Genomic DNA, 16,551 nt, shown 5'->3' with positions numbered 1-16,551 from the left:
TTGTAGTGTATTTTATTTATAGTGTGTTTAATATTTGTGATATGAATAGTGTGTATATAGTGTGCAATGTGTATGAAGTGTGTTTTATTTATATTGTGTTTGTGTATTTTTTTTTATAAAGTAGTTAATATTTGTAGTATGTGTAATGTATATATCATGTATATAGTGTAACAACCCGCTAAACCGATATTATTATAAACTATATTATCAGCTTGATTATTTATATAAGTGACTTTTATGCAATTTAAATCTGAGCTACGATATATTGTCGTTGTTTGTTTTGACGTTAGGCAAGAAAATAGAACACGTAAATATATATTACACCTATATGAATATAATAAATTTAAGTAAATAAATAAAGTCCCATAATCAAAATTTTAATTTTCGATACATCCAACAAAAGTCCAACAAAACTTAATTTATACATCGTACGTTTTTAGAAAACGGGTACTTCAACGCGGAGGACCACGAACTTGGACGAATTATACCTACACCAAATTAAATAAACAATTAAATAAATACTAAAATAATTATTTAAATAATTAAATAAAGCAAAATAAAAATAAAAGAAAAAAAAAAAGAAAAGATATGGGCAGATCCTGGAAGATAGGATAAGAATGTTAGCAACTTGCCACAACCAACTTGCTATCCAAGCCACTTTCATCGCCATCTTTTATACATAGACAATCGTTTTCTTCACCCCACATCACCATCACACCATCTATTCTCTCTACACACACCAATCCCACAAAACATAGAGGAGTCCGAAGAGGGAGATTTCTACAATCCAACAACACTTTACTTCCCTATCAAAAGGTAAACACCAAGTCCTTTCTTTTCTTTCAATATATGTAAGCATATGCATAATCATAGTATCAACCAAACTAATAGCATATCTCAAGCATTTAACAATTGAACTTTCTCACGGCAAAATCGAAGATACGAATTAACATAAAAATTGGGTAAAAGACTTACCTTTCGGGGTTCAATCGGGGCTGTTCGGGTTGATTTCGGGACGTTTCGGGGTTGGTTCGATGATGAACGATGGCTAGGTTGGACGAACGGCAGCGACGCGCACGAAGGGGGAGGCGACGGGGCCTGGGGCCGCGCGAGGTGACAGCGGCCTCCGCAACGGCAGCTGGCCTGAACGAGAGGGAGATCTGGAGATGACGGCGACGACAGGGGCGTACCCGGCGGCGGAGAACCGGACAACGATGCATCTCCGGTCAGCGGCTACTCGTTTCGGACCACAGCTGAAAGGCGACGCCTCCGTTCCTCCCTCGAATCGACAGCCCTCCGCGTGAGGAACCTGACGGAGAGCTCGATGCAGAGAGATCTCGACGGAGGGATCTGGCGTGGGTTCCGGCAGCTCGGTGCACTCCAGCTTGGGGGACACTGACGCCGGAGAAGAGAGAGGCGTGAGGAAGAGAGGCACCGCTGTTTCTCTATGCCTTTGTTTAGGGATTTCAAATGGGAAGGTGGATTTGGGGAAGAATTGAAATAAAGAAGGTGAATGAGAGAGAGATACGATGGATGAAGGGGAGTATAATTGAGGGGATGACTTTTAATTGGGCCACTTTAATTAATTAAAGGGAATTGGGCCTAGAATTTAATTAAGGGAATAAATGGGCTGTCTCATTTAATTGTTGAATTGGACCATGAGGTCATTTATTTAATCCTAGAATTGAGACCCTTCTATTTTGGACCACTAGTTTAATTAGAATTGGGTCAAGTTTTTGGGCTTATGGGTTAGCCCCTGGAATTTACAGTAGCTAGAATTAATTAATTACTTGGCCAAGAATTATCAAGGAACAAGAAGAATTGTTGGGTCGGATTAATTTCCAAGGGACTTTGGGCCTAAGAATGAATGGTTAAGCAACATATTTTGTTATGATACAAGTTGCTATAGTTTTTGTAGAATAATTAGTATGGTATAGAACACTAATTTTAGCTTGGACCGATAATTAAATAAATCATTGAGTTGATAATTAAATTAATTGTGTAGAATTATTTAATTAATTCTCGGGATAAATCGATGTACAAATAAGTTACCCCAAGTTTCAAAATAAATGTAATTGCGAGGGGAAATACTTGCGATAATTTAATTTTGCACTTTTATAATTTTTGGGATTTTAATTCGATATCGTGGAGGGAAACACGAGGAGCCAACGGAGGAATTATAGGCGTAAGCGGCCGACCGGCATCGCCGCGCGACGCCTCGGGCGACCGCTAAGGAAATGGAAAGAAAGAGGGAGACAACGTTCTCAAGTCACAAAAAAATAATTAAGTTTAATAAAGAAGTGCTATTAATTAAATTTATCAGTTTAATTAATATGCAAGTTTCTAAAATTTTCTAACGATGAACAAATGATAAAAGAAATAAAGTAGGGGCATGCATTCCTATAAGTATGTGAATTTCTCGAGTCTTATTAGTACGTTGTTTGTTTTCAAAAAGGTTATCTCCGCAAGTAAGGTCGGAGTAAGAAATTCAAGTTAAAGGAACTAAACGATGAAGGTGAGCTTTCTTATACTAAAATACAAATCGTATTTTATGAATACACGAACACATGTTCGTGATTTTAATGATGTTGTCTTGCCATAAATGTTTTGTGTATGATGCCTATCTGTTGGCTACGGCCAAGTGAATTATGAATGATGATATAAGTCGAATTCGGGTCCCAGTGAGGGTGGTGTCCCCGCTCGGACTAGTGTACACAAGCTACCTCTGACATGTTGGTCAGAGCAGGTGACCGAGGAAGGTGGCCACCTTCCCGGCACAAGCTACCTCTGTCATGTTGGGTAGAGCAGGTAACCGAGGAAGGTGGCCACCTTCCCGGCACATGAATGTAAGGTGACCGTGGGAGAACACCATCTCCACGGCACAATGTGATCAGATATGGCAAAGAATGGAAAGAACTTAGACTGCGCAGTCGAATAAAGATTTTTAGTAAGCTCAGGTCTTTTAAATAAAACCCCTGGGTGTTACTGTGATGATGGCTTGACAATATTTTCAAAAGTATATTTGTATTTTTCGGCAATGTGTTCACTGAGTACTTTTTGTACTCAGCCCTGCATATATTTCTAAATGTGCAGGTTGAGCAGCGAAGTGGTGGAGGAAGTGCTGACTCTCGGAGGTTCATGTCTTCATACATGGAACCGCGTTCATTTGCTTCCGTTGTGCATCTTAAAAGACTCAAGTCTATTTTGTTCAAAACTCTGATTTTATTTCGAGCTATTCCCATTTGTTTCGAGCTATGGTCGAGTTGTGTTGATTTTCTCCTTTCTTCCCCGCTTCTTTAATCCTCCCCTAGTCGCGATCAACCGTGTTTTCTATCCTTTGAAAATGCGGTCGTGACATATAGTGTGTGCATTTATTGTATAGTATATTTAAATTATGTATTTTGTGTACGTAGTGAGTGTGGGTTGTATGTGCAGTCCATTTAGTGCGTAGTATAAATTGTGAATTTTATGTGTAGTATAAATTGGTCTGTAGTGAGTGTGCGTAGTAGGTGCCACATATGTATAAATTGTGAATTTTATGTATATATTTGTTGTGTAGTATATAAATAGAGTATTTTGTTTTAGTATATGTAGCGTAGCGTGCGATGTGCATAGGGTGCGCAATGTGTGTTATGTGCTATGATGTATAGTTAATAGTATGTATGGAGTGTTATTCTTTTTTTTTTACAGTGTGTCGTTGAGTTGTGTGTGTGTGTGTTTTATTTATATTGTGTTTGTGTATTTTATTTATATCGTGTTTAATGTTTGTAGTGTGTACCATGTGTGAAATTGTGTATTTTAATTGTGCATTTATTGTATAGTGTATAAGTAGTGTATTTTGTATTAGTATTTGTAGTATGTGGCACATATGTATTGTATGTTTTATAATATTGTGTGTATTGTTTGTTTTATTTATATTTTGTTTGTGTATTTTATTTATAACGTTTTTAATGTTTGTAGTATGTAACACGTGTGTATTAGTTGTGTATTTTATTTGTGCATTTGTTGCATAGTGTATAAATAGTTTATTTTGTAATAGTATCGGTAGTGTGTGCACAATGTGTGTATGTATTTGTCGTGCATGTGTTTTGTGTATTTTATTTATAGTGTGTGTAATATTATTCGTAGTATGTGCAGAGTATGTATGGTATGTTTTATAATATTTGTATTTAGTTTTTCGTGTATAGTGTGTAATGTTTGTTTTATATTTATGTGTTTAATGTGTGTGCATGTATCTTGTGGAGTGTGTGTGTAGTGTAGTGTGTGTATTGCGTATTTTGTGTGGATCGTGTGTATTTTGTCTATAATGTAAAGTTTTTATTTTTATAGAGTGGTGTTTAGTATGTTTATTTTGTGAATTATATACTAGTGTGTATTTTGTATATAATGTGTGTAATATGTGCGGTCCATTTAATGTTTGTTTATTTTATTTATATTGTGTTTGTATTTTATTTATATTGTGTTTAATATTTGTAATATGTGCCACATATGTAATATGTGTATATTTGTTGTATAGTGTATAAATTGATTATTTTGTGCTACTACCCGTAGTGTGTGCAATGTAGGCATGTATGTTTACAGTACATGTGTAGTGTATTTTATTTATAGTGTGTTTAATATTTGTGGTATGTATAGTGTGTATATAGTGCGCAATGTGTATGAAGTGTGTTTTATTTATATTGTGTTTGTGTAATGTATATATAATGTATATAGTGTGTGAATTTATTGTATAGTATATTTAAATTGTGTATTTTGTGTGTGTAGTGACTGTGGGTTGTATGTGTCTTCCATTTAGTGCGTAGTATAAATTGTGAATTTTATGCGTAGTATAAATGTTCTGTAGTGAGTGTGCGTAGTAGGTGCCACGTATGTATAAATTGTGAATTTTATGTATATATTTATTGTGTAGTATATATATAGAGTATTTTGTTTTAGTATATGTAGCGTAGCGTTTGCAATGTATGTAAGTATTACTGTTGTACATGTGTTTTGTGTATGTTTGTATATTTTATTTATAGTATGTTTACTGTTTGTAGTATGTGCCGCGTACTAAGTGTATTGTTTTTGTAATGTTTGTAGTATGTGCCGCGTACTGAGTGTATTGTTTTTGTAATGTTTGTGTACAATGTGTAATTTTTGTTTAATATGTATGTGTGTAAAGTGTGCGTATATCTGTGATGTGGTGCGCAATGTGTATTATGTGCTATGATGTATAGTTAATAGTATGTATGGAGTGTTATTCATTTTTTTACAGTGTGTCGTTGAGTTGTGTGTGTGTGTTTTATTTATATTGTGTTAGTGTATTTTATTTATATCGTGTTTAATGTTTGCAGTGTGTACCATGTGTAACACGCACACACACAACTAAATAGCGTTATTCATCTCCAATTGTAGTATGTATGGAGTGTTATTCATCTCCAATTAACAATCCTCGTTTGACCTCACTTGCCCTTGAATAATTTCTCCTTTGAAAATAAATAGCGTAATACGCTAATTTGTATTAGAACTATTTTTCTGAGAAAAGAATGCATGCATCCTATAGGATAGCATCTATCTCTTAGTCTCGGCTTATAGGAATTTTCTTAAATCCTAACTCGACTTCACTGCGTCGGTCGGCCCTTCGCGTCTCACATTAATATTTTCCATCCTCGGTAACCCAATAATTTATTCTGGATCAATTAAGCTCCCAGCTTAATTCCTTAAATAATTCCCAACCAGACAAAATAAATTCTCAAGCCCAACGATTATTCTCGGCCCGAATGCCAAATTAATTTGGAGTTCCTATTGCCAACAACTAATTTATACTTCCCCCACACTCCATGAATCGGCCCATTCTTGGTTAATTTCCTTGGCCCAAGAGTTAAAATGAAGTCCATATTTTAGTGGCCCAATTCCAATTAATTAAGAAGGCACAAAGCCCAGACTCCTTATCACCACCCGTCGATTTCTCCCTCTGCCAAATCCCCAAATCAATTTCTCTTCCAAATCCCTAATTTCATACTGCAGCCTATCCCCTTTCTGCTTCCTCATCTCGACGTAACTCCCGGTGAGGATCAGTCATCGTTGCTCACGCCCTCCTCCGGCGTTTCTCTCTCTATCTCACGCATTCCCTTGTTTCCCCTTTCTCGGACTTCAGGAACCTCCCACAGTCTGGAGATTTTCGATATAAGTGGGGTGTAGCGCCGCCACTGCCTCCGACTTCTCGCCGCCGGTTCTCCCTTCCAATCGGCGGATTTACCGATTTGGGGGCGGGGGAGGCGTCGCCTCTTCCCTCCCCTGTCCCGTCAGAACGCCATCTCGACGGATGCCGGGGCTCCGTCGGTTTATCTCCGCGCGACGGCCGAACCTCCTCCGTCGAGCTCTCCGCTCTAGTCGGAGGCTGTCGATGCTTCGCGAGGTTCCCGCTGCTGCCGCTGTTCGGGCGGGACTCAAGGCGCCTCACCGTCGTTCGTGCGATTTCTCCAGCGGTGTCGCCGCCTCCGCGTGATAAAGCTAAGTCACATCCCCCTTCCCCCGTTGTTTCGTTGTCGTCGTTACTCAGTTACTATGCTTGTTCTTGTTTTGTTGTAAGTTGGGCAGTAGCTATGTGAGATTGTGATCTTGACGATTGAGTGTATTGTGTGATCTACTGTGGTGGCCTGCACCTCTCGCTAAGGCTAAGTTCTTCCGTTTTCTTGGCTTAAGCAGCCCTTATTGTTTTGTGGCATACTTGGTTATTGAGGCTAAGCCTATGTGATACTTGTTCATGTTGTTGTGGATATCTTATCGAGTTCTATACTCGGCTAACTATCGTTCTAACATGATGCAAGAGAGGGTATGGGGGTGTTTGTCGTTACCTCTGCCTGGGGTGTTCCCTTCGGCAGATGGCATTGCTCTATTTTTTTTGTTAATTTTCAAAAGTCCTATATTACACTTATAATTGGATTTGTGTGCTGATTGATGCAAGACAACAAACATAAACGGATGGAAAGAAAATCTTTATTTTGACTTGGTTGCTTTACTAGCGACTTTATTCTTTGTGGTTTTTTTCCACTGCATCATGTAACAGTATGTTTGTTTTCGCTTTCCTTTTTTTGCTTTTTGTTGCTTTTGGTTGCTTCTCATTTTTCATTCTCAATATTATGAGATTTGCAGTCAGGTTTAAAAGTATTTTAACAAGTTTTTTTGTAGTTATCCTGACAACCTTTCTGCATAATTGACATGTTATGATTAAGAGTAAATTTTCGAGAGGTTGTCTGTCACGGCTCTCTAATATGTGCATCTCCCTAGTTTTTAATGATTTCATTCACATCACCAGTCGATAAACAAAGGATATTAGCTTCATAAATATCCAAAAATTGCCCTAGTACTATGCTACTTTGTAGTGAGAACGAAAAGCTTCCACGAACAGTGTTTCACCACTTGCTATTTGCGTGTGCATGCAAGATTTTCTCTCCATTGATTGTCACTACTTTCACCACTTTTTTTGGGTTATTAGTGTAGAGTTCGTTTCTCTCGAGGGTTGGTCCGTAAACTTGTTGTTGCTTACTAACTTCTGGAGAACTAGGTTTCCAGTGCTTCAAATACAGTGACAATAGTGTTCTTTGGTGCCCGATTTCTTGAGCTAAGGAGAGAGAACTATTCCGGTTTTGAAAAATTAATTGAAAAAGCCATAGGGCCGATCAACTGAATGAGAGCTTTATGAGTTGCAATCTTGTTGATATTGGTGCATAAAAATGATTTAGGCAATAGGACTAAAAGCCTCATATCCAAATTATCACATGCCTAACCCTACATAAACCACTAGTGAGCCGGTTTGAGCCCCAAAAGCCTAATTTCTTTGTTGAAAATTTTGAAGTCACTATATTAGCCTACTTATTATATCCGTTTGTTGGCCTATATTTTCTACCCTAGTCACTAAAATTAAAGTGCTAGCACATTCTTGGGAGGGTATTTATGGTGGTAAGGAAAAGATGGAAGTCCTGGAACATTCATTAGGTTGTATTCATTTATATTGAGATACAAATGAAAAAAGCTGTCTCTTCAAACAAAAGTAAAATAAAAAGGCAGCCTTTAATGTGTAAAAAAAAGCCAAGGCTTGAAAAAATAAAAAATAAAAAGGCAGCCTTTCATGTGTAAAAAAAAGCCAAGGCTAGAAAAAAATAAATAAAAAGGCAGCCTTTCATGTGTAAAAAAAAGCCAAGGCAAGTAAAAAAAATAAAATAAAAAGGCAGCCTTTCATGAGTTAAAAAAGCCAAGGCTAGAAAAAAGAATATCGAGCAAAAAACAGAATTATGCTCAAAAGAATAAGATGACTTGGTTTAGATGGTAGAAAAATCTCATGTTTGGGGTGTTGAGCTGTCAGAATTTTGTACGCATTCAGTGAGATGGGAAGGATATTGTGAAGGATGTTGTGAGGGATGTGCTAGCATTTTAAGAATGGTGATAAGCTACTTATCCAAATATGATCACACCTCTACCAAAAGCCCCATTACATCCAAATGAAAAAGACCTTTTGATTTATGCATCATATTGACTTGTGAGCGATGAATTTTGCTTGATTTTGGGAGAAAGATCTTATGTGCTTAAAATAAAGAATAGCTGGAAGAACTTCTCTTTATGAATTAGCGACGATGGTTTGAGACTCCCAAGACACAAATCGAACTTACATTGAAGCATTGGATGCCTAGCTCTTAGGGAATTAGTTCGTGTACAATTCTTGTTCTAAAGTCTTACTCGCGCGTGAATTCGGGCTCAACCTAATTTCTCTAAATGATTCATGTGATTTGACGTGACTTGAAGTGGAGGATTATCAAATGTCTTGTGAATGTGTTTATTTATCTAACTTGCTTGAGGGCGAGCAAGACTTATGTTTGGGAAGTAATTGATGTGTGTGGGTAATTGTTTAACTTGTTATTACAAAATGGATGGAATGGAGGGTAGTGTACTACTGCTCCAGTTCAATTTTGACCACCTCACTATTTATTCCAGCGAGTTGAAGGGTATAAAGCTGCAACCAATATTTGCTTCAATATTCAAACATTTATTTAATAAACCTAACTTTAGTTCGATATTTAGTGTGTCATTTCATACTAAAGCCATCAATGAAGAACTATTGCCAAATCTTTATGATGCTCTATACTTGTTGGTACCTGATAAAATTGGGGTTGGACTTGCTTTGTCTAATTCTGAAGAACACGATATCATCATGATACCAGGATGTGTGGTTAGTTATTCTCTTCTTTGTACATACATTTAGACATAATTTTTTATTTAGTTGTAGGAAGTGGAATACATACAACACTTTATTATTTTTATCTCCTTGGAATTCTTCTACTTGTTGCACTAAACCTGTAACCCTTTTCTTGGCTGTGTATTCAGGAAAGACTTTCTGTTTGAGTCAGATTGCAGAGCTGCTGTGTACCAATCCCATTGCGTTTGAGGCTATTGAGATAATTCAGCATATTCTCGTGTTACTCTTAGTCAATTTGAAGGCTGCTCTAAGCATTTAGATTCGTTCTTGCAAATGTTATCTCTCGTGGAACTAAGGTGTTTTCTGAGATAGTTCCTAGTACATAAATAGACTAGAAAGTACTTAGTCGATCTGAAGGTCGAGGGTGGTAGTGGGCGACTGAGTTCTTAACTTAAAAGATGAGGGGGACACGGTGGAAAACTGAAGGCAAAAGTCTATTTATTGATTTTTGAGCTTGCTTTGTGATTTTCTGTTTCTTGGTTGTTGCGCCTCTATTTTTCCTACTTATTTAATTCATTCTTTGCTGCATTTTGCAGCTTATAATTGATCTGTTACATATATTATATTTTTGTTTGTTATACTCTACCTGACGTTTTTCTACTTTTTCTAATCCACTTTTTGCTACCTTGCAGCATAATTAATTCATACATACATAGATACATCCTATTTTTCTTTGTCTCATATGCCCTATACAAATATGTGCTATATAAGTGTTTCTTTGATATGTAAACCCCATTGATTGTCAAGTCTTGGCTTCTTAATATATCTGTTAAATGTTTTTATAGGCTCTTTCCCAGTTACTTACTACACACATTTCCTTTTTACTTTGGCATTCAGTTTGCAGGACTTGCATCTAAAAAAGAAATCGTGGGCCTTGGAAACTGGTTGATGACTCAATTAGTGTCAAGTAAAGATACTTTATATGAGGTTAGTGTTGCCACTACTGTAGCAGGGTGACTGATCTTACTCATGATTTTAATATTTTTGCAATGCAGGAATGGAAATTGCAGCTTGTTGCCACTATGTGGTAAATACTTGACTACTTCGATTTCTGTATATTTGAGTTTGTTTTCTTTACCTGTCCGTTTGATGATTATGATTGATACAACAAATTCTGGTTTACTGAGTGAACATAAGAACAGATTAATAGTGTTGTAATATACTGTTCAACTTAACTATGAGTTGTAATGTTACCCCGTTCTAAAATTTTCAGCTTGTCTGTAATGTTTATCCTTTGTGAATGCTTCTGCTTGTGTATTGCTGCATCAACTTCTGACTCACCATATGCTGTGTATTGCTGCATCAACTTGTGACTCACCATATGCTGTGTATTGCTGCATCAACTTGTGACTCACCATATGCTGTGTATTGCTTGAGCTGCTTTAGATGCTTTGGGGAAGCTTGCAAATTCAAGAGTTTGTTCCTTCCTAGGTTATTGGTTAATGTTATTGTTTTGAATTTTAGTCTAACCTTGGATTTATGACATTCCCATGTTTTCCTTCGAGAGTAAGGTATTAGAGCAGTTTCTGGACCGTCTCATTGAGTAGTACTGCTCCAGTTTAGTTTTGACCACCTCACTATTTATTCCAGCGAGTTGAAGGGTATAAAGCTGCAACCAATATTTGCTTCAATATTCAAACTTTTATTTATTAAATCTAACTTCTGCATTTCATACTAAAGCCATCAATGAAGAACTTCTGCATAATCAGATGCTCTACACTTGTCTGTACCTGATAAAATTGAAGTTGGTCTAGCTTTGTCTAATTCTGAAGAACACGATACCAGGATGTGTGGTTAGTTATTCGCTTCTTTGTACATACATTTAGATATAATTTTTTGTTTAGTTGTAGGAAGTGGAATACATACAACAATTTATTATTTTTATGTCCTTGGAATTCTTCTACGTGTTGCACTAAACGTGTAACCCTTTTCTTGTCTGTATGCAGGAAAGAAATTCTTTTTGGGTCAGATTTCAAAGCTGTGTGCCAATCCTTTTGCACTTGAGGCTACTGTGATAATTCAGCATATTCTTTTTAAAGTGATCTGTTTGGTCAAGTTCCTCAACAATTTATTTTGACCTAACATCTCTTATATGCTAGTTAGGTAGTTTTATACTTAGTCTACTGTGTTTGAGTTTTTTATCTTTACCTGTCCGTTTGATGTTTATGATTGATAAATCAAATTATTGGTTTACTGAGTGAACATGATCCCAGATAAATAATGTCATAAAATACTCTTCAACCTAACTATGTTAATTGTAATGTTACCATGTTGTAAAATTTTCAGCTTGCCTATAATGTTTATCCTTTGTGAATGCTTCTACTTCAGATCAGTCATTAAGCATCAACGCGTGACTCACCTTACGTTGGGTATTGCTTTACGAGCTGTTTTAGATGCTTTGTGGAAGCCTGCAGATTCGGAAGTTTGTTCCTTCCTAGGTTATCAGTGAATGTTATTATTGTGAATTACAGTCTGACCTTGGATTTATGACATTATGATGTTTTCATTTGGGAGTAAGGCATTGGAGCAGTTTGTGGACCGTCTTATTGAGTGGCCACAATACTGCCATCATATCCTACACTTTGCAGCATTTATAGAGAGGGATCTTAACAGTATTTCAACGGCTTATACTTAACCTGATGTTGGCCCATAGTGCCAATGCTGATCATCGACGCGGTCATTTTGGTTTCAGATTGCAGGCCCATCATTTTCTCTTATCGGACCTGGCAGCATCTCGTGTGGATTAGCAATTCCCCTCTTCGATCTCACTACAACAGAGACCACCAAGTTCTCTAGATGAGAGTTGACTCCTGATTACATGAAGCCATCACAACACACCTACCCTTCCTAAGGCAAGTAATAGGGTCTCTGTCTTCTTTGATGTAGTTCACTTGATACTTTTTCTATTTTTACCTTGTTTTTGACTTTATTTTTGTGAGCTAATCTACTCAAACCCACAATGCAGTCACTCAGTGGTGCTTTGCTGTCAATACAATTTGCCTCATCGGGTTTACCACGGTCTTCTAGATCAACCTCAGCAAGTAAATTATCACGTTTAAATGTGCTACTTTCTCTCATTGTGCGCTTTATGGATTACATAACATTGGGACTGGTGTTACAACTTTGAGAACAGAAACTCTCGTAGAGGTGATTGGATGTAACTGTCTTATAATTTTTTGGTCTCTGTTTACACTTTATCTTGATCCTTTTGGTTTTCCTATGCTTTTATGACTTCGCATATTACAAGTTCTATTAATAGCACATATAACTTTATCCTACCGGTTAAATAAAATCTCACACTTCTGAATTCTTTCTGTTTTCCTTTCCCCCCTTTGTGTCTTTATTATTTGTTTTAATTCAGGAGTAGTGCACTTTTGGTTTCCTTTCACACCGGGTAATGGAGGCGTTCTGATTCTGGTTCAGGCCGTCATGAACTTAAAGTTATCGGGCTCAGACAATATTTCCTCATACATGGCTGCTATCTCCTGCCTAAAATCTAAAGCTTTATCTATTGTGAGTGCACTTTCCAATTAAGATAAGTTGATATGTGTTTAAATCTTAAAACTGTTGGTAAAGTTAGCACACCTTAAAATTTTATGTGCTTGTACTTGTGCTTGGTGTGGTTGTGTGAACAGGCCCTTAATTCTTTAAAGTAAGTGTGATTTTTTCCGCTGCAGCTTTTGCAACTCTGTGAAACTGAAAGTGTATCATACCTGGATGAGGTGGCCAGCAACACAACAACTCAAAATATGGCAAAGTCTGTTGGACTTGAGGTATTGGTTTCTAAAATCAAAGTATCATGCAATTTCTGTCATAACTCAGAGAGAGATATATGTTCATTGCATTTATAATAAAAAAGATTTCCCAGACCCTTTAGATCTATTGTTACAATTACATTGAAAATCAAAGTTTTGTACTCTGAAATGAACTGAAATAATCTTAGATGTACTGCAGAAATTTAACACATCGAGAAAATCCAAATACGACACATTTCCAACTTTTTCTTGTGATTTTTAACTACATATTAGTAATGCCTAGTCGCAATTGGGTCTATAACAAATGTTTATAGTATTTACTGTACAATAAGCATTGCAATATCTGCACTTTGAGAAGATTTTGCCTTCTATACATATTAGTTATCAAAATTTTCATTTTTCCTTGGTACTATCATTATCATGGGCATTTGTTTTGTATAGGTTCTTGCATTGCTGGTAAAAGCTTGGAATAGATTCAAGACAGGTATATGCTCCCTCCGAGGCAAGTTACTAGACTGGAACTTAATATAAAGCGCTTGGCAGATGTCGTCTCAGATGGTTTAAATTTTTCGGTCATTCAAATTTTAGCTCTCATCATTTTATAAATTTGATCATTCTATAATTTTTTGTGGGGATTGGATCTCCTTGAGGACACCCTTCGGTTCCTTGCTTGCATTTTTCTACGCTCGCCTTAGTATTCTGTGTCAGCACCTTCTACCTCCTCTTATGAATACAGTCGGCAACATATAGTTTTTGGTATCATGATGATGAGAAAGCTGAAATTCACTGTGCTGAAGAATGACATGATTGCATCTGCTCAGCAAGTTCAGTCTGCAAAATAAGTTGCCTTAAGAAACATTCTGGCATCTGAGAAGATTAAGAAAATTAGCTTGGTTCCAGAGCATGTGTTAATGACATAGCTCTGAAGTATTTGTTAAGATTTACATTTTCCTTCTATGGTATGAGGGTGTTCAATACATTTGGATCTATCGCCTAGGTTAATCAATAAGATTTGTTTTGTATGCATTTGCATCCTTATGCATTGTTATGTATGTGTCTCAGCTGAGAAAAACTCGATTGTTAAAAATTTAAATTCTATCATCTTTAATGGGTTATAGCTTCCTGATAACTGCTTGGTTTCTTATGTGCAGGTACTGGCTGCAGTCATTACGGTAGGTGCTTCTAGAGAGCCTGAAATCCTAGCTGAAATAAGAGATGCTGTTTTTTCTTTCATTCGTAAAATGGAGCCCAGAAGAGTGATGGATACGATGCTTGTCTCTCGTGTTAGGATTTTCTATATAATGTCCCGGCTTGCTCGATCACCGGAGCTACAATCAATTAAGGTGCCTCCCTGTCATGTGTCGATCTACTAGTTGAATAGACAAATTTTTCTACTTGAGTGAAACATGAAATATTATAATATGATAAGCATCGAGTGTAAAAGTGAAAATGTCTATCGTGATGTAAGGTTTCTCCAGTTGAGCGCTGGAAGATCTCTAGTTCGTTACGATTCTAGTTCAAGGAATATGCTGGTTGGGGACCGAATTCAAGGGTTCAAAGTAAATATAAAACCAGAGAAGAAGTCAAAGTTGTCATCAGTAGTTCTGAAGATACGTGGAATTGATCAGGTAAATTAGTCATGTTTTCCTTCTTGATTCCATTTGTACTCATCACTAGATTTAATGTCTTTTCCATTCTAGCATGTTTATGTTATTCTTTATTTCTGTATAGATGAGTTACACCTCTCTAACAGCTTAAGCCTGAATAAGATACTAAATTGAAGCGATTTCCTTGTATTTTTAATAGCGAAGCAACAAATCCACACACAGTGGATGGGCCATTCTAACCTTGTCATTTCCGAAGCAAAGCAACAATCAATGATTTCCTTTCCATTGCTGATGACACGGCTGCAGGAGCAACTGGTCAGCTGGAACTTCTCTCTACAGCAATAATGGATGGTTGGATGGCTGGACTTGGTGCTGCCCAGCCTCCGACTACCGATGCTCTTGGACAGTTGTTATCTGAATATGCCAGATGTCTTTATACTTCACAGCTGCAACATTTGAAGGTATGCTCTTACCATTTTCTTTAGATTCCCATCTTTGTGCAGCTACGGACAGAGTGCCATTATCTAGATCTTTTACTGTATGCTTTTTTTATATTGTTTACAGTAATGTGGTTTGTTATGGTTCACATACTGATATCTACGGTTATATTGGTCCATAAGGATATTGCTGGTACTTTGGCGACTGAAGCAGCGGAAGACTTTGCTCAAGTAGCTAAGCTACGTTCAGCTCTTGAATCTGTTGATCACAAGAGAAGAAAGGTCTGTATTATAGCGCGCTGGATCTCTTTTTCTTGGTTACCTCACTTCTCAAATACTGAAATTCTGCAAACACTGTTTACTCGAACCAGATTTTACAACAAATGAAAAACGACGCAGAGATGTTAAATTTAGAAAGTGGCGCTGCACCTATTCGGAGTCCTTCCACTTCTGCTGAAGATGCAAGGCTAGTGTCGTTAATCTCCCTCGACAGCATACTGAAGCAAGTCAAGGTTTTTCATCTCTCTCCAATTTCTCATCTTTTAACTTTCTGGCAGATGTCGCAGATGCTTCAACTTCATTCATCATGAAGTGTGTTTATAGTGGCTGTATTTTCTGTATGTGTAAAGTGTGTGTATTTGTGTAGTGCCGGCAGTGTATACATTATGTGTATTTTGTGTATAGTGTGTGAAGTGCAGTGTGTTTATTGTGTGGGCACTATGAGTATTTTGTATATAAGTGTGTGAATTTTACGTGTAGTGTATAATATGTATTAGTATACTTTGTGTAGTAGTGTAAGTATACTTTGTGTGTAGTGCATGTATATTGTGTATATGGTGTACAGTGGGGGTATATTTTGTTTGTACTGGGCGCATAAAGGGTGTTATTTTTTGTGTACTTTCTTTAGGTATGTATTTTGTGTATAGTGTACAATATATGTACTGTGTATGTATGTTTGTAGTGCATGTATTTTGTTTATATGTGCACACCATAATGTCTTGTGTGGGTATGGTGAGTATAGAATGTGTGTTATAGTGCGTGTTTTTTTTATGGTATGGTGAGTATAGAATGTGTGTTGCATAGTGCGTGTTTTTTTGTATAGTGAGCAACATGTGCATTATATGTAGTGTGTGTGTGTTTTATTTATATTGTGTTTGTGTATTTTATTTATATCGTGTTTAATGTTTGTAGTGTGTACCATGTGTGAAATTGTGTATTTTAATTGTGCATTTGTTGTATAGTGTATAAGTAGTGTATTTTGTATTAGTATTTGTAGTATGTGCCGCATATGCATTGTATGTTTTATAATATTGTGTTTGTGTATTTTATTTATAATGTGTTTAATGTTTGTAGTATGTACCACGTGTGCATTAGTTGTGTATTTTATTTGTGTATTTGTTGTAAAGTGTATAAATAATTTATGTTGTAATAGTATCTGTAGTGTGTGCACAATGTGTGTATGTATTTATGTTGTGCATGTGTTTTGTGTATTTTATTTATAGTGTGTAATATTCGTAGTA

At 36.7% G+C, this 16,551-nt stretch overlaps 1 protein-coding gene and 2 long non-coding RNA genes across 19 annotated transcripts in view; all 3 read left to right on the top strand.

The window, feature by feature from the left end:
* Positions 1-597: 597 nt before the first annotated feature.
* LOC121784006 lies at positions 598-3,120 on the top strand. Its single transcript, XR_006046688.1, has 3 exons — positions 598-816; positions 2,456-2,515; positions 3,094-3,120. It is a non-coding gene; the product is annotated as an uncharacterized LOC121784006 (long non-coding RNA).
* Positions 3,121-8,946: 5,826 nt separating this feature from the next.
* Positions 8,947-12,081, top strand: LOC121783730. 6 transcript variants are annotated; one of them, XR_006046632.1, is made up of 5 exons: positions 8,947-10,159; positions 10,228-10,833; positions 10,913-11,025; positions 11,179-11,335; positions 11,925-12,081. It is a non-coding gene; the product is annotated as an uncharacterized LOC121783730 (long non-coding RNA). The 6 variants fall into 6 exon arrangements; XR_006046631.1 differs by having other exon boundaries at positions 11,561-12,081; XR_006046630.1 differs by lacking the exon at positions 11,925-12,081 and having other exon boundaries at positions 8,947-10,139; positions 10,228-10,259; positions 10,446-10,833; positions 11,179-11,429.
* A 114-nt stretch (positions 12,082-12,195) lies between these two features.
* LOC121783729 (kinesin-like protein KIN-14A) overlaps positions 12,196-16,551 on the top strand; it is a 30,524-nt gene continuing 26,168 nt past the window's right edge. For 3 of the 12 annotated variants that reach the window (XM_042181884.1, XM_042181896.1, XM_042181895.1), the window contains exons 1-10: positions 12,202-12,379; positions 12,594-12,745; positions 12,910-13,005; positions 13,429-13,471; positions 14,139-14,159; positions 14,276-14,330; positions 14,456-14,615; positions 14,901-15,055; positions 15,215-15,313; positions 15,403-15,543. In XM_042181884.1, the coding sequence (XP_042037818.1) occupies positions 14,939-15,055; positions 15,215-15,313; positions 15,403-15,543 (357 nt within the window). In that variant the 5' untranslated portion in view covers positions 12,202-12,379; positions 12,594-12,745; positions 12,910-13,005; ... (3 more) ...; positions 14,456-14,615; positions 14,901-14,938. Of the gene's footprint in view, positions 12,380-12,593; positions 12,746-12,909; positions 13,006-13,428; positions 13,472-14,138; positions 14,331-14,455; positions 14,616-14,793; positions 15,056-15,214; positions 15,314-15,402; positions 15,544-16,551 lie in introns of all 12 variants that reach the window. The other 9 variants (XM_042181892.1, XM_042181890.1, XM_042181887.1 and 6 more) reach the window with 9 other exon arrangements.

This window comes from Salvia splendens, chromosome 21 (genome assembly GCF_004379255.2).
Source record: "Salvia splendens isolate huo1 chromosome 21, SspV2, whole genome shotgun sequence".
Lineage (NCBI taxonomy): Eukaryota > Viridiplantae > Streptophyta > Magnoliopsida > Lamiales > Lamiaceae > Salvia > Salvia splendens.
This window is presented reverse-complemented; position numbering and strand designations above follow the sequence as displayed.